Consider the following 27,033-nt stretch of genomic DNA (forward strand, 5'->3'; position numbering starts at 1 on the left):
TCTATAGCCTGAGAAGACTTTTGCTCTGCATGTAATGGGAAGTGACACTGACAGAATTTGTTCTTGGTGCAGCTTACTTTACATCTGATGACAGGTTCGTGTCTGTCCCCATCATAAAAACAGAGATTGCGCCCTGTCACACGAACCCGGATGCTCCTCTCCCTGCTAGAAACGTAACACCATAGTCTCATGTTCAGTAAGTACCGCGGGCTCCCTTCTTAATGAGCACCACTCTGCTGCAACGTGGCGACCCAGCCCCTTTTACTTGGCCAATCCAAAGACTTCTTACAGGCGAACCCACTCCGTTAACCGACCTGTGAACTTCATCAGGATTGGTTCGGGCAGACAGCTAGTAGAAACTTCAGTGAACTTCTACACACTCTAGTCCGGTGGTACAGCGTAGCTGCCAATGAAGTGATGCCTGCCTGAGGCTTGGGTGCAGACACCAGCAGCAGGAGGGCAGAGCCAGCTTGGTGCGAAGAACAAGTCGCCACGCGCCAACTCTCTCTGATTTGGATTTTTCTACGCCTGCGGAGCTTGTCCTTAACTAGGTGGTTGCAAAGAGATGGGGGTCTGGTACCTGCTGACGCTGCTCTTTGCTGGAGCGGCGCTGAGTAAGCCCACCTATCGCAGGGAGAGGATCCGCCCGGAGCTGGAGCTCCGTGACCTGCTGCACGATGACAACCAGAGCTTCCAGTACGACCACGAAACTTTCCTGGGCAGAGAGGATGCCAAGAGCTTCGACCAGTTAACTCCGGAGGAGAGCAGGGAAAAACTAGGGTAAGCGACCCACCCTCCTTATGTACAGAGACAACCCTGGTTTTACAAGAAATATATGTATATGTATATATATATCCGCATGCAAATAGTGGCATAAGCAGCCAGATAAAGTTGTAATACGCATGGGTGTGGCAGTCTGCTTTACACTCATGTGATGTCTAAAACTTTGACAAAAGATATGTACAAGTGTGAGTATCTCTGTCACCAGAACACCATTTCCCCGTTCTAGGTTTTGTTCCTACAAATCATTTTTTAGTTCTAATAGTCCAGTGGGTTTAACCGAACCCGACCAAAACTAAATCGATCCTGCGGTGACTCCTTAAATTAAATCTAAGGGATGGAAGAACAGGTATCCCAGTGACACAGGGTCATCCTGGCACCAGGGGCGGAACACAAGCCCATGCAGCGCAAGGGTTGGGGAGCGGGGGGAGAGAGTCGGGAGGGGAAACCTTTCAAGACGGGCCCCAATAACCCCCTGTCCGGTGAATATCTTTGAGATATGTAAGACTTGCCACTCCTCACCCCCATCACATGTTGCGACGGTGGCACCACTTTACGTTACGTCACTGCCTGTCACCCTCAGCACGAAGTTCTGAACGCGGCGTGTATAGTTTCCTTGGTGAAGAGTAGGCAGGTGCCAACGGGCTTTAGGTCACAAGCGGTCACTATCCGCTCACCCACTGCCGGTTTGTTAGCCAACTAGCGAGTTCGTGCTGGGATTCGTTGAGCCGAGTTTAATATTCAAACAAAAAGCAGCATCACAGGTGTTAGCTAAAATAAAAAATAACAGGGCTGGGTGGGGTGAAGGTGACCCTTATGATAGGGACCCAGCCGTCGACTTCACAGGGGTACGGGTCACCTCTTACCTTACTTTTGCAACTGTGCTGATGGAGTGGCATGCACATACATTACATATTCAAATGTCCTCGTCATGCCCCTCCAAACCATGTAGATAAATGCATACACATATCACAGAGCCGTTGGATGGCGCTGCCCTTAGGCTGGGCTTGTGTGCTGACCCTGTGAGCGCAGAAGCAGTTCTTCGTGGTGGGCTCGGCCAGCGAGGAGCATCGCGCAGTTTGAGGATAACGTGGCAGATGCCACGGGAGAGGGGCGAGGCAAAGAGGGAAGGCCTAGGGACTTACCTCAAGCAGGCACGTTGACAGGCAGTGCCCGCCCATCATGATCTCATAGTGTGTGTATTAAGTATCCGGGGGGTGCAAGGCCTCGTCTCCCGCCGCTCAAGGCACTGCTTTATATAGATCAGGGCGGGGGATGCTGCATACCAACAACTCCTGCAATCTGATCACCTCTTGTCGTGTTACTTTTCTAATCATGGAAGTGTGCCATCACCCCTTTCATTATTCTTTAACTTAAAGTTTTAAACTTGCACGTCTTTATACCCTCTTGGTCCCGTAAGCCGAGATATTCCGAAGTTTGACGACATGCTTGCATGTTTAAAGTCATGTCACATTTGGATGAAATGAGCCCCGACAGACCACGTACCATTTTTGTGTGAAAAAGACGGCTTTATTGGAATAGGTGTATATCACAATTTATCCCTGGGCATCTTCCCTTACAAAACTATGCACCTCACTAAACAAAGCAGCATCTGCTTGGCACCAACCCCCCACCTTTTACCTTACAAACTACCCAATGTCCAACTACCTTCTGTTATTCAAAACTCTTGAACTTCCCGGCTCTATTTAACTCATGCCTATTCGTAAGTGCCAAGCTCGTTTGTAAATAACCCTAATCCCTGCCCTCCTTCAATCAGGGGATTTGTAAAGCGCACCACTCACCCGTGAGGGTCTCTAGGCGCTGAGGAGGGGGGGGGGGGAGGAGGAAGGTGCTGCTACTGCTCGAACAGCCAGGTCTTGAGAAGTTTCCTGAAGGTAAGAAGGTCTTTGGTCTGGCGCAGGTGGGTCGGACGGTTGCTAGGGCGAGGTCGGCGGAGCGGAGATGCCAGGTTGGGGTGTAGAAGGAGAGTCGTCTGTTGATTTATTCTGGTCCAGTGTTGTGCAGTGCTTTGTGAGCGTGGGTGAGGAGTTTGAAGGTGATTCTCTTGTTGACTGGGAGCCAGTGCAGGTTTTTCAGTGGGTCTGTGATGTAGCAGTGGCGGGGAATGTCCAGGATGAGGCGTGCGGAGGAGTTCTGGATGCATTGCAGCCTCTTCTGGAGTTTGACCATTCTGTTTCAAATTCGTTGCCTCCTCTGTTAAGGCCTGGTTCCCCTATGTAAACTCCACTGACCTTCTGTAAAGGCCCCCTCCAACCTTCCGGTCATCCACCACCAGAAAACATGGGCACTCCTGCCCCTTTCAGTGTCCTAGCTAGGCACTCTCTAATTTCTGACAAATTAAGCTTCAATCCAAAACGGGATAAATGCACACCATCCATGTGAAAAAATTCCACTGCATCATACCGAAGGTCTGAGTGCCCGATACATCCTAGCTCACACTCCCTGCAAAAATGTTGCATTTCCCTATTGATTTTCCTCCATGCCCTATCTATCGCTGCTGGCCTACGTGCTCCCCTCAAGGTCCTCCTAGGGATGAATTCCATCCAAACCGGAAAATAGCCTAACCATTGCTGCTTTATCTCCAACAAATCCATGTTAATCCATTTCACCAAGGCCAATCCTTTCTCCTGAACTAGGTCATTCTCACCTAAGTGAATAATCAAAAAGTCAGGGCATGCCGCCCCTTTCTGTAACTTAACCAATGTTGGCAAAAGTTCTTTCCATTTCATACCCTCTTTCCCATGCCATACCACCCCCCACATGATGCAGTCAGCCCCAGGTTTGTGGAATCTGATTTCCTGGCCTCCTGTTCTGCCTTTCTGTTGAGAGTGTCCCAAAATCCAGACGCCCAACCTTACCAACAGAGGACCCGGCACTGAACCTAAAAAAGAAACAATTGGTATGCGCAAGTCTCGCTCCTACACCCGTACAAAACCTGTTAGACGTTTGCCCTTTTGCAGGGTCATCTCCAATCTTTTTGCCTCCTGCCTCGTATTTTTTCTGACCTGTTGCTATTGGCTTTTGAACTCTGAGCACTTTACCACTGCTAACCAGTGCTAAAGTGCATATGCTATCTGTGTAAATTGTATTGTTGATTGGTTTATCCCCATGATTGGCATATCTGATTTACTAGTAAGTCCCTAGTAAAGTGCACTAGAGGTTCCAGGGCCTGTAAATCAAATGCTACTAGTGGGCCTACAGCACTGGTTGTGCCACCCACATTAGTAGTTATGTAATCATGTCTCAGACCTGCCACTGCAGTGTCTGTGTGTGCAGTTTTACACTGTAAATTTGACTTGGAAAGTGTACCCACTAGCCAGGCCTAAACCTTCCCTTTTCTTACATTTAAGGCACCCCTAAGGTAGGCCCTAGGTAGCCCCAAGGGCAGGGTGCAGTGTATGGTTAAGGTAGGACATATAGTAATGTGTTTTACATGTCCTGACAATGAAATATTGCTAAATTTGTTTTTCACTGTTGCAAGGCCTGTCACTATCCTAGGTTACCATGGGGGCTACCATTAAATATGATTAAAGTGTAGATTCCTTTTGGGAGCGGATAGACATGTGGAGTTTGGGGTCTCTGAGCTCACAATTTAAAAATACATCTTTAAGTAAAGTTGATTTTAAGATTGTGTGTTTAAAAATGGCACTTTTAGAAAGTGAGCATTTTCTTGCTTAAACCATTTCTGTGACTCTGCCTGTTTGTGGATTCCCTGTCTAGGTCAGTTTGACAGTTGGGCTGGTTGCACCTCTCACTAGAGAGTGAAACAAAGGGAGCCGGGGTGTAGCCTACATATCCTGATGAGCCATCTGTGCTAGGAGGGAGGGCAAGAGTGGTCACTCACCTGAAAGGGGCTGTGCCTGCCCTCACACAATGCAGTCTCCAACCCCCTGGTGTGTGTCTGGGGCCTGGCCTGGGCAATGCAGGATTTCACAATCAAGAGAGACTTTGCTTTGAAGTAGGCCTACTTCAAAGGAGAAAATGGTTATAAGAAGGGCACCAAAACTACAGACTTTAGAACACTTCTGGAAACCAAGAGGAACCTCTGCCTGGAGAAGAGCTGAGGAAGAAGAGCTGCCCTGCCTATGATTGTGCTTTCAATAGCTAACCTGCAGTTGCTGCTTCTGCCAGAGTAAGAGGGCAAAGACTGGACATTGTGTGCCTTCCATCTTGTGAAGATCTCCAAGAACTTGACTTAGAGCTTGCCTCCTGTTGTTTGAAGTCTCAAGGACAACAAAGACCTATCTCTGCCGTTTCTGGAGAGACTCCTACTCTGCCAAGTGGTGCCCATTAAGTTCTTGGGACCCTGAAAGGAGAAGCTGGCAGCCTAAGAGGAAGAAATCCACGCACAGAACACCGTGCGGGGAAAAGATCGGCGCTACTCCAATCTGTGGCTGAAAAATCGATGCGCAGCCAGCTTTGCAGCTGAAAATCAACGCTCGCCTGCAACGCGACCCGAAGATCGACGCCCAGGGCTGGAGAAATGACGCACAGCATCGCAGATGGAGGCTGGTGAGATCGCAACCTGCACTGCGTGGTTTTCGGATCATCGTGCGGCTGGATTTCCGTTGCAAGTACCGCTGGGCATGTAAAAACTAAGGAAGGCCTGCCCTAACCTGTGAGTGCTGCCTGGATCGACGCATCGCTCTCCTGCGGAGAGAAGAAACGACACGCCTGACCCAAAGAAAGGAGAAACGACGCAAGGTCTTGCTCGTGAGTGAGATCGACACATCGCAAGCCCTTTTTGACGCACACTCGCCTGTGCGGGGTTATTTTTGACACACCCAAGTTACATTTTCACGCTAACAGTGTTAGTGTGTGTTTAAAATTACATGAAGACTCTTTTTGCATTTCTATTGATAACCTGACTTGTGTATTGTGGATATTTGTTGTTTTGGTCTTGTTTTGTTTAGATAAATATTTTCTGTTTTTCTAAACCTGTGTTGTGTCATTTTGTAGTGTTTTCATTAAGCTACTGTGTGTGTTGGTACACATACTCACCCAGCACTCTGAAGTTAAGCCTACTGCTTGTGCCAAGCTACCAAGAGGGTAAGCAGAGGGTTAGCTGAGGGTGATTCTCTTTTACCCTGACTAGAGTGAGGGTCCTTGGTTGGACGAGGGTAACCTGACTGCCAACCAAAGACCCCATTTCTAACAAAACCTAACACACATATCGCTGGAAATAATCAGAGGACCACCTACCCAGCTGCTTTATTCCCCCCCCGAACCATCCCCGCCTAGGTCGCTGCTCCTATACGAAAATAATGTGTCCCAAAATTCATTGGTGACATTCCCATGCCCTCCAGTGCCTCCCTCAGTAAGCTCAGAAGTTGAAAAGCCGTTACCTGTGTGCCACCCTCATGTACGAAAACTATCCCCCTTTTGAACTTCCTGCATCCAACTCCACATCACCCCCCCAACGATGTGGGCAAACCTCCCCTTCCGTCTGTCTTGGCAACAGTACCTGAATGCCTTTTGCCCGCGGATTCGTCTTAGATGACCTGAGAAAGATCCTCACCCCTTGGGTTTGTATGGACACCTCCTTTCATAACGCCCCGCTTTTCTTCTGGAGCCCAACATTTCTGACACACGAAAAGCACCAAAAAACATCCACACCATCAATGTCGCAAAAAGAACATATTCATGTTCCAAAGAACAAATGTGAACCAATCTTCCCAAGACCCCTGTCAAGACTTCCATCGTCACAGGTCTCCACACTTGTCTACCCTACCCTACCCCCGATCTCTTGCCCCCCCTCCAACATCCACGCGCCCAGCTCACCCAGTGAGGGTGCATACCCCACAAGAATTTGCACATGAAGGCGACCCCCGCTAGCTTCCCTGCCATAGTCACCTTCAACTGTCCCTTACCTATCAAATCCAAGATAAACTGGACTGCATCTTCTACTCTGTCCCTAACCCTCTCTCTCCTAGATGCTCCTGACCTTATAAATTCCTTCCTTGTGGCCTCATACACATTCTGCGTCGACCATGCCACCCACCCTACCACCAGCTGCAGCATCCTTTCTCACCTACATTCCAGAGCTGCTGTAGCATCTGGCTTCTTTGCCTGTCTGCGTCCATGGCAAGCCCATGGAACCTCTCCCACTGTGAACGAGACAGAGCATCTGCAATGTCATTGTTCACTCCAGGCACATGTTTGGCCTTAAACATAATAATATATCGCAGACACGCCAACAAAAACATCCTCAACAATTTCAGTTCTTGTGGGTCCCTAGCTGTGACTGCCTGTTTCCCACTTGCACCACTGCTATGTTGTCAACATGGAAAAGCACCTTCTGGTGCTGAACAATGGACTGCAGATGTATACTGCCACAACGAGCGGAAATAATGCCGGAAACGCGATATTCCTTCCCCCACCCTTCCACCTTGCTGGCCACTCCTCTGTACACCCTCTCCCCTGCCAGTAAATGCCAAAACCAAAACCAATGCCTCCCGCCGCATCATAATAAATCTGTGCCTCCCAATCGAAATCCGGCGGGGAACCCATTGGAATCCCATTGAAAGTGTCCAAGAAAAGGTGCACATGCGCAAATCCTCCCTCACACCCGCAGAAAGTCTCACATGATGGTGAGGTAAAGACAATCCCAACAGAGCGAGCCCCAACCGCCTACAGAATGCCCTACCTGCCCGAACTACTCTGCATGAGAAATTCAAGTGGCCAAGTAAAATCTGTACTTCATAGAACGTGACTTTTGTTTTTTCCAACATTGCATCCAACAACAGACGCATCGCAACCTGTTTGTCTAAAGGCAACCTGGCTTCCATGGCCCTGGAATGCATCTCCATTCCCAAAAAGGAAAGTGAGTGAGCAGAACCCACTGTTTATGCTAGTGCCAAAGACACACCTGCATTTTCCATGAGCTCTGTAAAGCTGTCCAGCAAATTCTGGCAGCCCATTGAATCGGAAGGTGCAACAAAGAAGAAATCGTCTAAGTAGTGTGGTGTATGACCTGTGGTAAATGTAAATAGCCACTCCAAAAAGGAACTGAAGTGCTCAAACAAGACACAAGATATCGCACAACCCATGGGCAGAGCTTTGTTCCCGTATCACTCGCCATCAAACTGGATCCCCAACAACTGGAAGTCCTCTCGGTGCACCGGGAGCAGCCTAAAAGCAGACTTGATGTCACATTTTGCCATCAGTGCCCCATGCCCTGTCTGCTCAACCAGCGCCATTGCTACGTCCACTGATGAATACAACGCACTGGACTCCTCACTTGGGATAAAGTCATTGACAGATTGGCTTGCTGGCCACAATAGATGTTGTATCAACCAAAACTGTCCCGGTTCTTCTTTTCGGTATCACCCCAGTAGGCGAGATCATGAGCTGGTCCATTAGCCAGTCTCTGAAAGGTCCTGCCATCCTACCTTCATCTATCTCCTTTGCCAGCTTTTCCCTTACTACCTGTGGATGCACCCTTACAGACTTCAAATTTTCCACCCAGTGCCGCTGTCTGGGACTTTCGTACCTCAAATGAAAACCGCACGTAAAGCCTTCCAGCAACTGCACTGTTGCTTCTCGCTTATGATAAATCTGCAACCAGTATCTCAACCCGTCCATTTTAACCAGGGTACAAGCCTTTTCCTCCAGAGCCCTGGCTCCCACCCCCCTGAAGGCCCCTAACCCCCCCCTGCTGCCATCCCTGAGCACCCTGTGACTGCTGTCCTCCACTGATACCTGGTCCCGACTGCCCCGTCCCTGGGTTACCGTAGCACTGCACCAATGCATGTCTGCCCCCACACTTGGAGTACTCATGCCGGAACTACTCCCTTGTGCACAGTCCCTTATTGAAGGCCCAGCATGCCTCAGAGATTCCTCCCTGTACTTTGGATCCCGACCTCACCCCGCCCCGGGTGGAATGCTGCTGAAAGGGTTTGTACTGTATCAGGAGGTCACTGGCCGTAAATACTGTCTTGCCAAATTTTGCCGGGCCCATAGTCTGTTGCCAGAGGTCAATATCAACTTCACCCCATTTTGCCTCCGGGTCCACTGTCATTCTTGCCCGGAACTCCTAGTCATACTGGGCACATGTATTGCCGCTACACGAGAGCTGTGCTTTCCTGATAGCATCCATGTATTTTAGCAAGGCCACGCTTCTCTCTGGGTGTTTCTCACAATAAATGCTTGCATATTTGAGAAAAACTGACGTCCAGTTCTCTATTATCACTGGCACCCGTAGGCGTTTTGCCAGCTCAAATTCCTCCTCCTTTGAACACTCCTTTGCCCTTTCCTCCTTGTTGAGTAACTTCAGCACCTCCACATACTCACCTTTCTTTATCTTGTCCGTCGTGGCAGGCATCAAGTGCGCCCCCAGAGGTTTCATCATCCCTATGTAAGGGAGCCTTTTTATCTTCAACTCTTTGTTTTCTTTCCCTTCTACTTTCACCTCACTGTCTTCACTCTCCCTCTCCTCTCCCTTGGTACCGCCCACCCCCGAATCTTCCTGCCCCCCTGCCAGTCCACCCTGTCTTACCTGGCGTTAAGGTTGGCACCCGCACCGAAGCCTGCCGCCTTGACAGTGTTCTCGCAGCCGTCCTCTCTGTCGCTGTCTGCCGATGCTTTACTTTGCCCTGCAACATACTAGGACAAAGAACATTAGTGTTGCTCCCGCCGGTTCTCCCTCCGTCTCACTGTCACCATCTATAATTTCCCCTTCCTCCGGGCTATCTTCAAAATAGTCTAGCTCTATACTATCAACCTCGCAACCTTGTGCACCCCTCGCAGCTTCCTTTATGGCCACCACCTTACCCCTTGTCGGCCCCACACCTCTGGGACCCCTGGCACTCGACGGCTCTTGTACTTTCTCTGCCCACCCCCACGGGGGTAAAGCTCCACCTTTCCTTGGTAGCCTGTATGCCCTCCTTCTTACCTGTGATGTCTGCACTGCCGTCCATGGTCATCGCGCCGGTGGAGCGGGCCCGCTCTCGACTGGTCCTTCTCCCCCCCCACACCCCTGCCCCCCCGGCGCAGCTGTCGCCAACCTACGCATGGTGCTCACCACCGGGTCCCACAATGTTGCCCTTCTGGTCACCCGGCACCAAGCAGGCCCTTCCCGTTTGGGTTGGCGAGCCGACCCATGCTCTCCCGCCTCCGCTGTACTCCGCCTCCGCTGTACCTGCAAGAAAATTTGTGAGACCGGTGTGGAGCCCGGCACCCTCTTGGCTCTAGTCCTGGAGTACACATATTTTGGGGGGCCCCTGCTGCTCAGCTCCAATCTTCCCTCTTCCTTATCTTCACTCCAAGTGAGTGCCCCCACCTGCCTCGCTACTGACTGTGTCACCCGGCCTGCCCCCCCTGTCCTGAAAAACCTTCCCCTGGATCCTCATCCCCATCCCTCCCACTGGGTAGCACTGCACTCTCTCCCAAATTCCACCCCTCCCCCACCGCCCACACTCCCCCTGCCCACCTTCACTCTCCACCCACCCCCAAACGATCTGGGCTCCGCCCCCTTAAAATCAGATTGCTTGGCACCACCCATGACCCATCTCTACCCCCATGAGCCTGGCCTTCTTGTGGCCAGGCCCCTCCTCCCTGTCTGGCTTGGCCTCTATGCCTGTGGCCCCAGTATTGCACCCCCCCTAACCCTGGTACCCCTCTTGCTCTCCTCTTGCCGCAATTACAGCCCCCCCACTGTGATGTCAATACATGCCTTTCACCCCTGCCCCTCCCAGCCGCATGACCAACCGCACTTTTTCTTTCGCTGACGACATGCCGCTTTCAGGAAGCGCGGAATGAAAACACCTGCTGTACGTAGTAACTGCCACGTTAACGTACCACTAGCTAGCAAAGCTTCCCTCACTTCCTCAGAGCAGGGCTGCCACCATGTGCTACTTACAAAATGGTGGCTAGCTCCTGCAAAATGGCAGCTATATATCCCCTTTGGGCTACATCCTATAATGGTTGTAGCCCAAACACAGACCAATTGCCCGGTTGTGCTTCCTCCCCCCAATGCTCCCGGCGAACAGAGTGCCTGGCGGTACCTGTCCCACAAAGCCCTATTATTAACAACCTGAAATCTTCTTTCCTAAAATAATAATACATCTCAACTGTTGGCCAAACCCAGTAATAATTGTGTTGCTTTGGTAAACAAAAGACGTGTTATATGTATGAATCTTCTCGCCCTTGGAGATCCCTGTACCCTTTGGAGGTGGTTTCCTTCTTATAGGTTTAGCAAAACTTGAACAGAGTGGCTATATTTTCGAATATGTATTCTACAGTGTTCCTGCACCATTCTGGGTCTCTTAAATAAGTTAATTGCATCTTTTAACAAACGTTTGTCAGAAGGCACTATGCAGAATAAATAAGGACTAGCCCTTGCCTTTCGTTTTTGTTTCTGAACACCATGTTTCCCACCGTGGCCGTTTCTGTTAAATTAATTATAAGGTGTATTCGGCCTGTTAGTTTTATTGAAGCAGATCAAAGACTGCAGTTCCAAGCCCGCACTAGAATTTCACATTTCAAATGAACACCCATCAGTGGATTACTGACACTGAACAGCAGGTTGAAGCAAACGTGTCCCGCTTACACTGAACCTTACAACCAATTTGTATACTTGATTATCTCTGGGACAACACTGAAATGAATGCCCTCGTACCTGACAGACGGACAACAGATGGTTATTCTCCCTCCTTTTAATTGTAAACCCAGTCTCCTCAACTGTGGTGTCCCACAATGGTCTATGCTGTCCCTCATGCCTGTTAACATCTATTAATAACACCTGATAGTGCACTCATGCCTTGTTGCCTATGCTGACCGGATGTTATGGGCTCCTAACTGGATTCTTCTTCAGCTGTATATAATTTAGGCATCTTTCTAGACTCTAATTCGTCCCTTGAAGCACAGGTGGCTAATACAGCTGATAACTTTGCGTAACATTTTACCTTTTGGTGTTAAGGACCGTCATTTGTATGTCATTCATGCTGTAGTCCAATCTTAGTTGGCAAGGAGTCAATCAAAACAAGGAGGGAGAGCGCACTACCTGGCACACCGGCACATAATTAGCCCAAATGCTTTGTGGAAAATTAATTCTTAACACACACTTCTGTTGATAGTCTTTAGATTTCATCGTGTTGGTGCAGTCAGTGTGATTGGCTCCTTTGTGCTATTGGGCTGACCAGCTCTTTAGGGTGCACCTGCACTCTGGGAGTGGTACAGAAACCAAAGAAGACTATAAGCAGCATTGCCAGCAACTCCAAATTTAATTTGTTCCCCTCTACTGGAGAAGGACAAATACCCTGAAACACCTATCAGACATACACAGCACTGGCTGCACCAACAATGGTGAATACTAAAGGCTGGCAGTTAAAATGAGCTGTGCATTTACCACAATGCATCGGAGCTAAATTTGTGCTTGGTGCTATGTCGGGTAGGGTACTCCCTCCCCCTCCTTAATTTCAGCAGTTGGAGAACATTTTAAATTGATACCTTTCTATAGTAGAGTTACATATATTGTACACTGACATGAAATCCTCACTCAACCATTTTAACTGGCTGAGCGGCATAACCTGAAGGAACCGCTGCTTGACTGCCGTACATCAGTTGAAGAAAAGGGCCTGCATCTCTTGAAGGCAGACCTTTTTCTAAGAGTAGCAGTTTACGACAGTCGACAAGCTATGTAGCTCAGTGTGTTATACAACTCCACAAGAGAGGTGATAAGCTGACCGCAAACTGGTTCCATTCAACTTTTAACTATTTGATGGTGGGGAAGAATACTGTCATGTACAGTAACAGGTGACCTAGAGAACTGTGATGTTGTAAGACTGAGAGATTGACCCATGTGATAAAAGTTACTTTAACTTCACAGGGTTGAGTATGTAAAAGAAGGCGAGCACTAAATGCTTTACGAATTAGGCTGATGTACTTTCTTTGGGAAAGGGGCGTTCCAATCCAGGCATGGGCTTTTTTTTTGCTAACTACAACTCTGACATTAGAACCTCCTTCCTTGGCTTGTGTTAATGCAAAAGTGTTAATTACAAATTATTCATGAATGTTTATGTATTTTGAATAATGAAATTAGTAGAAAATGATTAACATAGAAAATTAATGTGCACGTTTGAAATTGTGACCTCGGAGAATGGCCACCAATATTTACTAAATGAGTGATTTAATATACATGAAATGTTGAAAATGTATTAGAACAATGTAGTAATATGTCATATTGAGAGTTATAACCTATGTTCTACAATAATTGTAGACCTTAACTTAGCAAGTGTCTTGGCCTAGTATTGCCAGGCCTCGTGCAGAAGCTGTGTTTCTTAAATGTTTGATGGAAAATGCTGACAAAATGAACTAACCGTGAACTGCTCATTGTTTAATAAAAGTGCTTAACTGGAGCTTCTTATGTGAACAGACGGACAGGAGATGATGTCTCTAGAATTGTATCAAATAGTGTGTAATGTGCTCTAGATGTACTCTCCCAGGATTCGAACAATAAAAACATTGACTGGAGAAGAAAATGCAACATTTTTGATACCTGATGTGCCGGATGATGAGAACATCGTAAAGCGGACCAATCAACGACATGTGAACTGTGAATTCATAGATTTGACTTACGGACATTATTGGTTAGGGTAATAACGTACGATTTTATTGACAAATTGGGAGATAGTCTGGGTGACTTTGATATAACAACGTGGCAGACGGAAGAGAGCTCAGATGTTAGGGGAGCAGACCATACTCGAGATTCTGTCATTAGGCTCATACTCTCTGACTGAGAGCCTGATGTGATGCTGATCGACTGAGGACGAAGACTGACTTTGTTGCTGACCCATCCCGAGGAAAGGTAGCTATGACAATGTGACTGAATTGTATTTTCTGCCTTTCCTTTCTAGGTGCCAACTGCGCTGTATACATAGTATTCTCAGCTAGATGTTTTCTAAATTCTTGTCCCTAAATTGTTTTGCATTTGCTGAACTCCATGATTAGAAACGATCTATTGCCTTTGATTCATTTATTGACTTATGCTAATGCTTTAAAATATACTCTGATGCAAGTTTTGATTAGGTTATGTCTTGGCGTCTTCTAATTAATTAATGCTGTTCTTGTTTGAATTGAATTGAGTTTGAGTTAATCTCATGATTTAGGCGATCATTATGATCCCGGCGGTCAGTACAATAGTGGTGGTAGTAGCGCCAACAGGCTGGCGGTACATACCGCCATATTATGACATTGGCAGTTTTGCCAAAGCCAAACCGCCAATGTAACACACCGACTGCCAGGGCGGTAATGACCGCCGGGCTGGATACTACAGCTTTGGCATAAAATCGTGAAATTCTAGGCAAATCACGTAATATTATTGTCCCTGAAATATAAACTTGGTAATGCAAAAAACACCTACACTGTGCTGTTCAATTTACATAGTCCCACCTCTCTTTGAGCACAGGCCTCAGCTGGACTTATGGTTTCATGTGAAAGCATGGACTGCAGTAATTTATTTTCTAAACACATTGGCCCTTGTTACAATCCTGGGGGTCGGTGGTAATGCAGGGGTAATACCGCCAACAGGCCGGCGGAAAAAAAAATGTGATTACGACCTTGGCGGAAACCGCCAACATGCAACACCCCCACCCTCACCCTCACACACAAAAACATACACAAAATACATGCAGCAACATTACATATACACCCCCCTACCCCATGGAAGAATGCAAGGACTAAAGGAAATGATTATAACGATTGTAATCATTAAAAATCCATTAGTCAAAATTCAGTATATACAAATATGTACAGCAACTACACTAGTCCGGATAGTGTACTAATCATTTGCCGTGGACCTCTGGGCCCAAAATGCATGGGCGAGGCCCACACATGATACCTGACTGGAAACGGAGAGAACACTGCTGGGGCATCAGATAAAAAATATACAGGCACCTCAGGGGGAGGAGGAAGGGGGGCACCTCAGCCGGATGAACGCACAACGCCACTGCTGCACGAGGGGGCTCCATGCCCATTGATGTAGCCAGGGGAGTGCTAAGCCACAGTCTCTCAACTCTCTCAAGTGGGTGGTTTGCCCACTGCTTTATCCTGGGGAGTGCAAAGCCACAGTCTCTCAAGTCTTTCCAGTGGGTGGTTTGCCCACTGCTCTATCCTGGGGAGTGAAAAGCCACAGTCTATCAAGTCTCTCAAGTGGGTGGTTTGCCCACTGCTTTATCATGGGGAGTGCAAAGCCACAGTCTCTCAAGTCTCTAAAGTGGGTGGTTTGCCCACTGCTTTATCCTGGGGAGTGCAAAGCCACAGTCTCTCAAGTGGATAACAGTTTCCACTGGATCTGGAGGGGGCTTTGTGCCCAGAGTGCTTCACCCTGCCAAGGACAGAGGTAGTGGATGTATCTCTCCACTGGTTCTGGAGGGGGCTTTGTGCCCAGAGTGCTTCATACTGCCCAGGACAGTGGTACTGGATGTATCTCTCCTCTGGTTCTGGAGGGGGCTTTGTGCCCAGAGTGCTCCACGTGCAGTGTGGCCGGTACAATTCCCTCACCTGGGTGTGCGTGCCATAAGATTTGCAAGGTTCAGGTAGCATGATACACCATGGAGGCAGCGACATACCCCACACTGCTGCGGCTGCGCCTTCCACCTGCAGGTGCAAACAGTGATGGAAGAAATTTCTCATAGAAGCTGGCCAGGGTCCAGGAACTCTCCTCCAGCCTCAGCCGACTGACCACTGGGGATGGTAGCCATGCCAGCGGTGGTGCCTGTGTCCCAGGACGCCGCGGGGCCAGTGGTGGTGCTTGCGGCGCTGTCTGTTGCGGCGCTGGCGACGGTGCATGGGTCAGCACCTTCTGAGGGACACAGCGGGACGTCTCCTGCAGCCTCGGACAGCTGCCCACTGGGGAAGAGGCTGGGGACTGTCGATGAGGCTGTAGATGTGCCGGGGGCGGTGCCCCAGGGATGTGGAATTCCTATCGCCCGGGACATCTTGTTTGGGGTCAAGGGCAACAAGATTTTATGTTTACTTTGTCCTTAGGACAAGTAGACCCAACCCTCTGCAGCACAAACCCTTTGGCTGCCTGTTTACAGAGAGTGGAACTCTCTGCAGTTGAGGTAATGTGTTTCCAAGAGATAATGCTGTTCGAACTTGTATTTATGGTTCATTATTTGAAAACCTTCATTATTAGGGTGAGTGCTGTAAATAAATGTTTTAATGTCACACTTCACTACTGACGTTGGTTCCAGTACAAAAAAAAAAAACGTGTATACACATGTTTGAAAAGTTTAGGCTATGAGGCTAAGTATAATGCTCCCAGAATGCTCTCTGATTATATGCAAATGAAGTGTCATTTAGTAAAATGTTTTGATGCATGCTAGTATTTCCCAAAAATATTTCTAATGGAAAATCAGTGTAACCATTTTCAACACGATTATGGGAAGCATGAAAATAAACAAACACTGACAAAGCCAACTGATCTGACATATTTTTTATAAGTCTTTTAGTTTCATCAATGCGTGTCTTGTTTTGACATGGCTTTTGTAACACTTTATTGTTGTGGGAGCTACCAGGTCCTCAACATTGTAACAAACACTGGCAAAAAAAACCCAAAACGTTTTTGAACTCTAAAAGCACATGTTGCCACCAGTGGCATAACAAAGGCCCCGCAGCCGCCCTCCAGGGGGCCCCTTTAGCACAGCACCTGCCCTGAGTGAGTCTGGAGAGGGGGCTCCTCCATGTTCTTTGCAAAGGGGCACCCTCCAGTTTCATTACGTCACTGATTGCCACTGTAGTTCCTGACACTGAACAAAACTACTTTGTGTGCCAATATGCTCCTTGTGGAAGAGAAGAATGCGATCACTCACAGTAAAGCCAGCCGAAAGAGAGAGAAATAGAAGTTTAATAAAAACAAAATGTCTTTGTTAACACCAGACCTAATTAGGGACCATGACCCACATGTAGGTAGCTTTTTGCATGTCGCAAACAGCGACTTTCGCTGTTTGCGACGTGCAAAAAGCACATTGCGATTCACAAACCCAGTTTTGAGATTCGGTAACCTGGTTACCGAATCGCAAAACGGGTTTGTGACTCGCAATTAGGAAGGGGTGTTCCCTTCCTAATTGCGACTCGCAGTGCAATGTAGGATTGTTTTGCGAATGCCGGCGCAAACCAATCTCAGTTTGCACCCATTTCAAATGGGTGCTAACACTTTCACAAAAGGGAAGGGGTCCCTCTGGGACCCCTTCCCCATTGTGAATGTCACTGTAAACATTTTTTCAGAGCAGGCAGTGGTCCTGCGGACCACTGCCTGCTCTGAAAAAATGAAACGAAAACGTTTCATTTTTCGTTTTTGTAATGCATCTCGTTTTCCTTTAAGGAAAACGGGCTGCATTACAACAAAAAAAAAAAAACTGCTTTATTGAAAAGCAGTCACAGACATGGTGGTCTGCTGTCTCCAGCAGGCCACCATCCCTGTGAGGCCCCAATTCGCAAGGGGGTCGCAAATTGCGACCCACCTCATGATTATTCATGAGGTGAGCATTTGCAAAGCCCTTGCGAATCACAGATGGTGTCAGGGACACCATCCTACATTCGGATTTGCGACTCGCAATTTGCGGGTCACAAATCTGAACCTACCTACATGTGGCCCCAAATTCTTAAAGAAAGTCACAAAAGTGCACCCATGGTATATGTCGTACCCCTATAAAATATTTGTGAACTGTATTTTAGCATGGGTAAATACGCATGTGTAGATTTGCTCATGTGAAAATCTATTGAGCATTTGCAAGTTCATTTTCCCTCCAGCCACTTTCTTCCCAACCCTGGAAGAAGTTCTAATTCTGCCATTGTCAGGAGTAAATGTCCAACCTTTCTTATTATGGGAAAATATTAGAGAGAAGCTGGTGAAAATCTTTAAAACATGCAGGTTAGTAGGTTTGCAGACTCAAAGGCATTCCAGCCCTGGAACTATTGCTTACTGCTTCCTCCAGCCCCAGTATGCAGATCTGCAGAAAGGTGGAAAAATAAGGAAATTGCTACAGTAGGGATTGAAACTGCTAGTATTCAAGCCCTACTATGGTAGTAGCCCTGGCATAATCAGAGAGGCTATTATCAGAGCTCTTACATAATGAGATTGCTGCTATAATTTGGCGCCACACTACATGGCACCAAAGGGACAAGTAGATCTTTTTACAGGACAAGTAGATTTGAGAAGCAACCTGTCCCGTGGACAAGTAGATATTTGAATAAATTCCACACCCCTGATGCCCTCTCCTGACCTGCTCTTCAGCTTTTGGCCCTTCCCCAGCTTTGATGGTGCCGCAGTTGTCTTGCCACTATCCCCTTTGTTTTTTGCTGAGCCCTTGGTGGCTGATACTTTCGGCTTCTCCCTCCAGGATGTGGGCACCTTTTTCACCTTGGCAGATGGCGGAATGTCCTTGCCCTCGCTACGTGGCACACTGGCAGCCCTGATGGGTGGCGCACTCGATGACCCCGCAGTTGCTGGCACCACCATGCCTGGGGATTTGGTGGCTGAGGTGCTGGGCTGGGACCTGGAAAGCCTGGCCCGAGGGGAAGGAGGGGGGGGAGATGAAGGGAAGAGGTCAAGGTTTGCCAGGAAAGGTTTTTTTAGATACACTGGGACGGGAAGATGGAGGGGGTTTGGGAGTGGAGGTAGAGGTAGTGGTTGTAGGAGGTTTAAGTCTGCTGAATTTGGGTGAAGGTGCATGGGCCGTAGGCTGTTGTGAGGTGGATGGCTGTTGGGTGGGTGTGTGCCTGTGTTTGTGTACTTTGGGAGGAGGGCTCACTGACACACTGGGAGAGGACACTGGGGATGTGTGAATGGTAGTGGGGGTGGTGAGTGCACGTGAGCGGTGTGTGGTGATGGGCGTGCTGGTGATGGAGGCAGTGGCTGAGGATGTAGTGCATGCAGGTGTGAGTGGAGATGAGACAGGGAGGGAGGAGGAGGACGTGGAGGAGGGGGACACAGTGGAGGCAGTGGATGTTGCTGTGTCTGCATGGGGATGGTGCTTGTGTGAGTGCCTGTGGGATGTGTGGTGCTTATGTTTGCCATGTCCAATCTTGTGTGTTGATGAGTGTGCATGCTGGGCTGATGGTGTGCTTGGGATAGGCTGAGGTACAGGGGATTGGGTCTGGGTGGAGGAAGTTGGAGGGGGGAGGCTGGACACAGGGACAATGCCTGCCATCAGTGCTGAGGCCAGAGCCCGAAATGCTTTCTGTTGGGCTGCCTGGCCAGAATGAATGCCCTCCAGGTATGCATTTGTTTGTTGCAAATGCCTCTCTACACCCGGGATGGCATTCACAATGGTAGATTGCTGAACAGTGAGGGATCTCAGGAGGTCAATAGCCTCCTCACTGAGGGCAGCAGGGCTGACTGGGGCAGGGCCTGAGGTGCCTGGGGCGAAGGAGATGCCCACCCTCCTGGGTGAGCGGGCACGGGACACACTCTGAGGGGCAGCTGGGAGGGAGGTGCTGGTAGTGGGAGTGGCAGCTGTACCTGTTGATGCGGTGGGCACAGAGGTGCCCGCCACCGCAATGGAGCTCCCATCAGAGGAGGAGTCGCTGTCACTGCTGTCTGCTCCTGTCCCCGCCGTGGAGCTCCCCTTACCCTCCATCCCACTGGTGGCTTCAGACTCTGTAGTTTCGCCCTCCAGGGCCAAGTGGGTTGCAGCTCCCTCCTGCTTGGGTGCCAGTGCTCCTCCGCTTGATGATGCTATTGCACACAAGAACAACGAGACCACAAAAAGGGGGGGATAGACAGATGAAAGACATGTTCAGTGCATGCAACACCACTACCGTTGGCGGACACAACACACAGGGAGCAGCCCTCTGCACTACGCCATGCACTGACAGTTCCTAGACATTTCAGCTGACTATGGGGTACGAGGCCTAAGACCAATTGCTGCACACCTGGAAGTCACAGGAGCCTGACTAGGTGTAGATGGTTATTACCACTGGTGGGGTTGGGGTGCCACATAGCCTGCCTCACAAGGGACCTTGCCCACCAAGTTCGCCCTGGCCTAGGGGAACCCACTGTCCTCCTCCCCCACCCAGGCACCTTGTGATGCGTGCAGAGTCAGCTGAATGAGAGTGTACTCACCCCCTTGTAGCTGCTGTGATGCCCTCATGTGCCCATCCAACTCCGGATAGGCCACCGCCAGTATCTGGAACATCAGGGGGGTCAAGGTGCAACGGGCACCCCTCCCACGTTGGGAGTCCATCCCCAGCTGGGCCTCCGCCGTCTTCTTGCTCCAGCGGCGCAGGTCCTCCCATCTTTTCTGGCAGTGGGTGCTCCGTCTGTGGTAGACCCCCAGGGTCGGGACGTCTGTGGCGATGGCACGCCAAATACCCTTCTTCTGGTGGGCGCTGACCTACAGGAATTGTATAGGGGGAAAGGAAATTACTGACCCGTCAGGACAGTCATACTCCTTGCCCCCCAGGTCCCACCCTTGCCCTGACGCACATATACTCCCCATCGGCACATGCAGGCCTCAGACCCCCCCCCCATGTATCTTCCATCCACACCACTCAAAACAGGTATTGCCCATGCAGCATGCTCACAGTGTACTCACCTGGTTGTCTGGAGGACCGTACAGTTGTGTGTACTGGGGGAGGACCCCAACCACTAGTTTCTCCAACTCCTCCGAAGTGAAGGCAGGGGCCCTTTCCCCAGACACATGAGCCATCGTCGCTTCCAGACACAGGTCACAGTAGCACTTGCAGTGTAGGTCCTCTCCTGTTGAAGGTCAGGTATCATGTGAGTGAACAGACAGAAAATGGCGGTCACGTCCGCGGCGGTGAGTACCGTCACCAATGCAGAATTGCGCAGCAGTCTTTGACGGCCCACCGCGGCGGTGTAGAACGCCAGTGCAGTTACCTCATATCCCCTTGTCCCACCTTACAGGTCGAGCAGCCGCCATTTCAGGAGGCCACATGGGATGGATGTTAACTGTGTCACACCTATCAAGGCCGGGAATATAGACAGATACCGGCACATTGCCGATTAATAAAGTTTCTGCAAATAACACCTTGTGATACCTCAGTGTTGGATGACTCTCTGCTCGCTGTTCTCCTCCATAGGGCACGTCCGCTGGAGCAGGTGATGAGATGGCGGCATCCTCCGGTGTACAGACCCTTGGTGGACCTGTCGACAATGGAAGAGAGACACATCCTACTCACATACAGACTTGATCATGCAACAATCCAGGAACTGTGTGTCCAGTTGGAGCCGGACCTGATGTCAGCTATCCGCCATCCCACGGGAATCCCCCCCCCCCCCTCTAGTGCAGGTCCTGTCTGTACTCCATTTCCTGGCCAGTGGGCCTTTTTAAAAAAACAGTGGCCATGGCATCAGGGATGTCCCAGCCAATGTTCTCTAACGTGTTGTCCAGAGTGTTGTCTGCCCTGCTGAAACACATGTGCAGCTACATCGTGTTCCCTCAGGTGGGGGATTTGCCCACAGTGAAGGGTAACTTTTATGCCCTGGGACATATCCCCAACATCATTGGTGCCATTGATGGGACACATGTGGCCTTGGTACCCCCCGCAGGAGTGAACAGGTGTACAGAAACCGGAAGAGCTACCATTCGATGAATGTGCAGATGGTGTGTTTGGCCGACCAGTACATCTCCCATGTGAACGCCAAGTTTCCAGGTTCAGTGCATGATGCTTACATTTTGAGGAATAGCAGCATCCCTTATGTGATGGGCCAACTCCAGAGGCACCGTGTGTGGCTAATAGGTGAGCCTAAAGTCCCCACACAGTTTCATTTGCTGTCTGGGTATGGGGCTGCCCCTAAGGGTTAGTCTGTGTCTAACAGTTGTCCCTCGACATTTGCAGGTGACTCTGGTTACCCCAACGTGTCATGGCTACTGACCCCAGTGACAAGGGCAGAGGAACGCTACAATGAGGCACATGGGCGAACTAGGAGGGTGATCGAACGCACCTTCGGCCTCCTGAAGGCCAGATTCCAGTCTGATTCCACCTGACCGGTGGCTCGCTATACTACTCACCGAAGAAGGTGTGCCAGATAATTGTGGCCTGCTGTATGCTGCACAACCTGGCTTTGCGACGCCAGGTGCCTTTTCTGCAGGAGGATGGGCCAGATGGTGGCCTTGTGGCAGCTGTGGAGCCTGTGGACAGTGAAGAAGAGGAGGCAGAAGAAGAGGATATCGACAACCGAAACAACATCATCATGAAATACGTCCAGTGAGACACAGGTAAGAAGATGTCACTGCTTCCCACATCTCATTCTGTTGTTGGAACTAGCATAAGTGTGTCACTTTCATTTAGTGTCTGGACCCTGACTTGTCACTTTGACTTTCCATTTCACAGATCTGGGTCCCACTTTGTGCCCTCTGCTATGTTTACTGCTGGTCTACAGCTGTGTTACATTGGTATGTGAACAAGTAAATTGACATAGCTATATTACATAGTTATTGCAATTACACATTTGTGAAAGCACAGACTGACTCCAGATTGTTTTCTGATTGAAGTGTGTTTATTCCTGTGTTAATAAGTGGAGGGGGTTGTAAAATGGGCTGGGGGGATGGTGGAGGAATGTCCATGGCAGAGTCCAGTCTATTTGTTTCACAGGTACATTGTCCAAAGGGGCATAGGAAGTGGAGCAATGGCAGTTTAAGGATGGACAGGGTGACATAGCTGGACAGAAGGGTGACATTTGGGGGGGGGGGCCTCATTTCCTGGCGGGGGTTCTTGGCAATGTTCTATGTCTTGTTCCTGGATCTCAGGGACCGTTTGCGCGGTGGTTCTCCATCTGTAGGGGGTGGGGTGCTGGTGTCCTGTTGTCCTGTTGTTCCTGTGGCGGTGCCTCATGTCCACTAGCGCCGGCGGAGGTGGAGGGCTGTTCATCGTCCAGGTTAGTGTCAGGGGCCCCTTGTTGTGCCACTGTGTCCCTCCTGGTGTTAAGGTCTGCCAGCACCCCTGCAATGGTGACCAGGGTGGTGTTAATGGACTTCAAGTACTCCCTGATCCCAAGGTAGTGTTCCTCCTGCAGCCGCTGGGTGTCCTGAAACTTGGCCATTACCGTTGACATCGTCTCCTGGGAATTATGGTAAGCTCCCATGATGTTGGAGAGTGCCTCGTGGAGAGTGGGTTCCCTAGACCTGTCCTCCCCCCCCCCCCATCGCACAGCAGTCCTCCCAGTTTCCCTGTTATCCTGTGCCTCTGTCCCCTGAACTGTGTGCCCACTGCCACTGCCCCCAGGTCCCTGATTTTCTTGGGTTGGTTAGTTTGACTGGGTTCCCTGTAGTGGTGGACACACTGCTGATTGACGTGTCTTGGGGACAGAGGTATGGGCCCGCTGGGTGGGTGCTGTGCTGGTATTTCCTGAGGGGGGAGGCTCTGCGGTGGCTTGTGACAGTGTCAGGGGAACCGACTGTCCCGAGGTCCCAGATGGGCCGGGCTGGTCATCTTGATCCAGGCGTGCAGAGCTGCTGTGGGCCTCTTCTGTGGGGGGACTAGATATGTCTGGCACCTCCTGTCCGGTGACGTTGGGTAGGGGTCCTGTTGGGGTGTAAATGCATAATTATTGTATCCGTGTGTGCCATTGTGTGCAATGGGTGGTTGACCCTCTACTCCAGTGCTTGCATTATTGGCTTGGTCCTTGTGTGATTGGTGATTTTGGGACATGAGTGAGTATCTGTAGTGGACATGCTTGGGTGATGGGTGTCCATGCACTGGTGTTACATGCAGGGCTTGGTTTTGGGATGTGTGGGTTGTGTTGGTGGGGTATCTGTGGGTTGTTGGGGGTGATGGGTGTGAGGGTAAGAATGGGAGTATGTGATGGCATGCAGGTGGGGTGGGGGGATAAGGTAGTAACGATTTGCCTTACCAGAGTCCAGTCCTCCTGCTACTCCTGCAAGGCCCTCAGGATGCAGTATTGCCAAGACTTGCTCCTCCCATGTTGTTAGTTGTGGGGGAGGAGGTGGGGGTCCACCGCCAGTCCTCTGTACAGCAATCTGGTGTCTGGAGACCATGGAACGCACCTTCCTCGCAGGTCATTTCACCTCTTTCTGATTCATCCCGTGTTCTTGGATGCTGTCCCAGTGCATTTACCCTGTCAACAATTCTGCGCCATAGCTCCATCTTCCTAGCAATGGAGGTCTGTTGCACCTGTGATCTGAATAGCTGTGTCTCTACCCGGACGATTTCCTCCGCCATGGCCCTGAGCTCCTCCTCAGAAAACCTGGGGTGTCGTTGAGGTGCCATGATGTAGTGTGGGTGATGTGTAAGGTGGTGTCTGTTGTGATGTGTGAGGGGGTGTGTTGGTGTGTGTTGTTTGAGGTGCATGGATGTTGTGCAAGTGATGGTGTTGTGTGTCTGTAGATGCTGGTGTTGTTTTAGGTAGTGCCTCTCTCTGGCCTGCTTTCAAATTTCTGGTAGTAAGGGTTTGTGGATAATGTGGGTGTGTGCTATATATTGGATTGGGTGTGGTGTGTGTATGTGTATCAGGTGTGTGTATTTCAAATTGTCCAATGTGGTTGTGTTTTTGTATATGTGTGTGTATTTAGAGCGCAGTGGTGTGTCCCGCCAATGGATTACCGCAGTTGAACGACCGCCACGTTGATTCGTGGGTCGTGATAGTGTGGGTGTATTCCTGTTGGCGTGACTGTGTCGGTTTTGTTATTGCCAGTTTATCACTGACCTTTGGTGTGGTGGACTTGTGTGGGTGTCTTATTGTGGCGATTCCGGGCTGTGGGTCGTAATACCTGTAGAGGAATTCGATGGCCGCAGCGGTATGTTGGTGGTCTTCTGCACGGCGGTAAGCAGGATTTACCGCCAGGGTTGTAATGAGGGCCATAGACTTTAAAATAGTAACTGACAAACTCTCAGCTTTACATACATATTGCTCTACAGATAAATTAATCTTTATTTAACTCCTAAAATCAGCCAAATGCCTTTGTTTTACGTCCGAGTTAGCTTTCTGTTCTCAGCCAATATTAGCATATTGGGGGCCAACTGCTTGACAGTGTTATTAGCTGCATGTCTCAATTTTTGTTGAGATATTTTTATGGAAGAACGAGATTGTGATAGTCTGTTTGTGAAATACGTGTTTTTTTCTGTTTTCGTTTTTTAGGTTGAGCTTACAAGCGCCTTGACCTGTTGTAAGAATTGTGGCCTTTCAACCACACTGATCACTTTCACTCGTTCGTGGGCTTGCCTTTCAAAAATCACTTGTTATAATTGGTAAATGCTTTACGATTGTCCCGCCTTGGGTCGGTTTTGTTACCGCCTTGCAGACTGACCCTGTTACATGAATAATTGCATGATTGACGATACACGTTTGACTGTGAGTTTTAACTTCTTTTTCCTTTTGTGTGTCTGCTTCGTGCTCATCGGCTTGCTATTGTCCACTAATATATTACACTACATTTTCAGTTTATGTTGCAAGAAAAGTCCAGTTTGGAATTTACAATACCAATAGCACTAAGTCGAGCAAATGCGAGCCCAATTGCATTGCAACTGATTGTATCACATGCTGCTCTACACATACTCTTCAGTGGGCAGCACCGCTTGTCTGAGATGCTCACAACTTCCACAACTACGGAAACAGGTTTAAGGCAAATCCTTCTGTATTTCCACTGTATAAAGGCACTGTAAACAAAAGCCACATGCATCAATCAAAATGTTCTTCATCCATATCTAAGTGCATTATCTGTTAAGAAGCTGAAAGTTATGGAATGATGCAAGGTACTATCCGATGTCTCATTGCTTGCGGTCCACCATGAGCAATATTCTTCCCCTGCAACACGCTTTAGGACCTATTCAGTTAAAAATGCAAATATGTTTCGGACTTGCAGTCATGCAAAACCATTCAAACATTGAAAATTCAAGCTTACTAAGGCACACAAATTGCATTGCCTTAAAATATAAAGATATTTACCTTACAGTTACAAAAATGGGCATTTTCACAGTATTCGTATATACTTGGGATCCCCATGTTGAAAGTATCACATTATGCACATAATAAGTACACTTTCCTCAAAATATCGCTGTCTTTTGTTATTACTTACAAGGGGATAGATCATCTCCTCATTTTTTAAATTTTCCCACATCCACAAAGAACTTGTCAAACTGGAAGAGGACTGGTCTCAGCTGAAGCATCCATCTTCTAGTCCGTATATAAATGTACTGTGTCTGTATAGCTGTGTGCAACTTGGTGCTTTCTGTGATATTATTTTATCATACTTAAATGTGTTTTTGCATAGCTGAGTATTTGCTTTAAAGTTTGAAATCTGTAGATGCAAGCAGTGTGGGTTTGGGTGCTGTTCTCGTGTAGAAAGGAATGGAATTGATTGTAGCATATGGTCTGCATACCTTTTATTCATCTGAAAGGAACTATGTTGTAATTGAAAAAGTTATTAGCATGTACGTGGGCTGTTCAACATTTCAGACAATTCTTGTGGGGAACAAAATTCACAAATAAAACTGACCACAAACCTTTAATATGTTATCAGCGGGGGTGGAAGAACTTTAACTGCACATATTGCTCGTTTAGCTGCAAAATTGAAGAATATCAGTGAATTGTACAGTATTTTCCACGTAGAGAAAATATCCATGCCAATTGCATGTCACGTTTTCCTTTGACGGATGCTTTGGAAATTGAGGATATAAGTGAATGTGATGTGGCATATACTAGTGAGGATTTGAAGGATGAGTGTGTGGCTGGTGAATCTTTGTGTGCAATCCCTGAAGATATGTGGAGAGAATCTTTACAAAAAGATGAGGTGTTGAAAATTGGTAAGTGACTATCTAGTCAAAGGTTGGCCATAGAAGAGGAAATAAAGAGGTGATTTAGCTTCTTTTTACAAAGTCAATGATGAATTGATGTTCAATAAGGGCATTATTTTGAGAGGTGACAAAGTTGTACCTCCACAAAGTTTGTGGAGAAACATTTTTACTCTAGTCCATGTGGGACATCTAAAAGGAGAATTTGAGATTTCTTCTGGTGGCAAAAAATGGATGACATGATAGACAGATTGGTAAAGAAATGTGTTCCTTGTGCGGGAAGCGATAAAACTGCTAAAGCTTATGTTATGGAAAATGAACACATTGAGGTACCTACTGGCCCTTGGAGAAAGCTGGGGATTGACATAATGGGTCCATTTGCGGCTCTTGTTTTGATCGAGTATTTGTCAAAATGGCCAGAAGTAAAATGGTAGAGAAAGTGAATTCCAAGATGGTGATTGAATTCTTGGACGAAACCTTTTGTAGAGAAGGTTTACTTGAGAAGATTGTGTCAGA

At 48.6% G+C, this 27,033-nt stretch overlaps 1 protein-coding gene across 1 annotated transcript in view; it reads left to right on the forward strand.

Moving 5' to 3' along the window:
• Window positions 1-339: 339 nt before the first annotated feature.
• The window catches only part of RCN1 (reticulocalbin 1), a 169,333-nt gene continuing 142,639 nt past the window's right edge, over window positions 340-27,033 (forward strand). Inside the window, exon 1 of the mRNA XM_069223505.1 lies at window positions 340-780. Within this exon, the coding sequence (XP_069079606.1) occupies window positions 566-780 (215 nt within the window). The 5' untranslated portion in view covers window positions 340-565. The remainder of the gene's footprint in view (window positions 781-27,033) is intronic.

The sequence above is a fragment of the Pleurodeles waltl genome, chromosome 3_1, assembly GCF_031143425.1.
Source record: "Pleurodeles waltl isolate 20211129_DDA chromosome 3_1, aPleWal1.hap1.20221129, whole genome shotgun sequence".
Lineage (NCBI taxonomy): Eukaryota > Metazoa > Chordata > Amphibia > Caudata > Salamandridae > Pleurodeles > Pleurodeles waltl.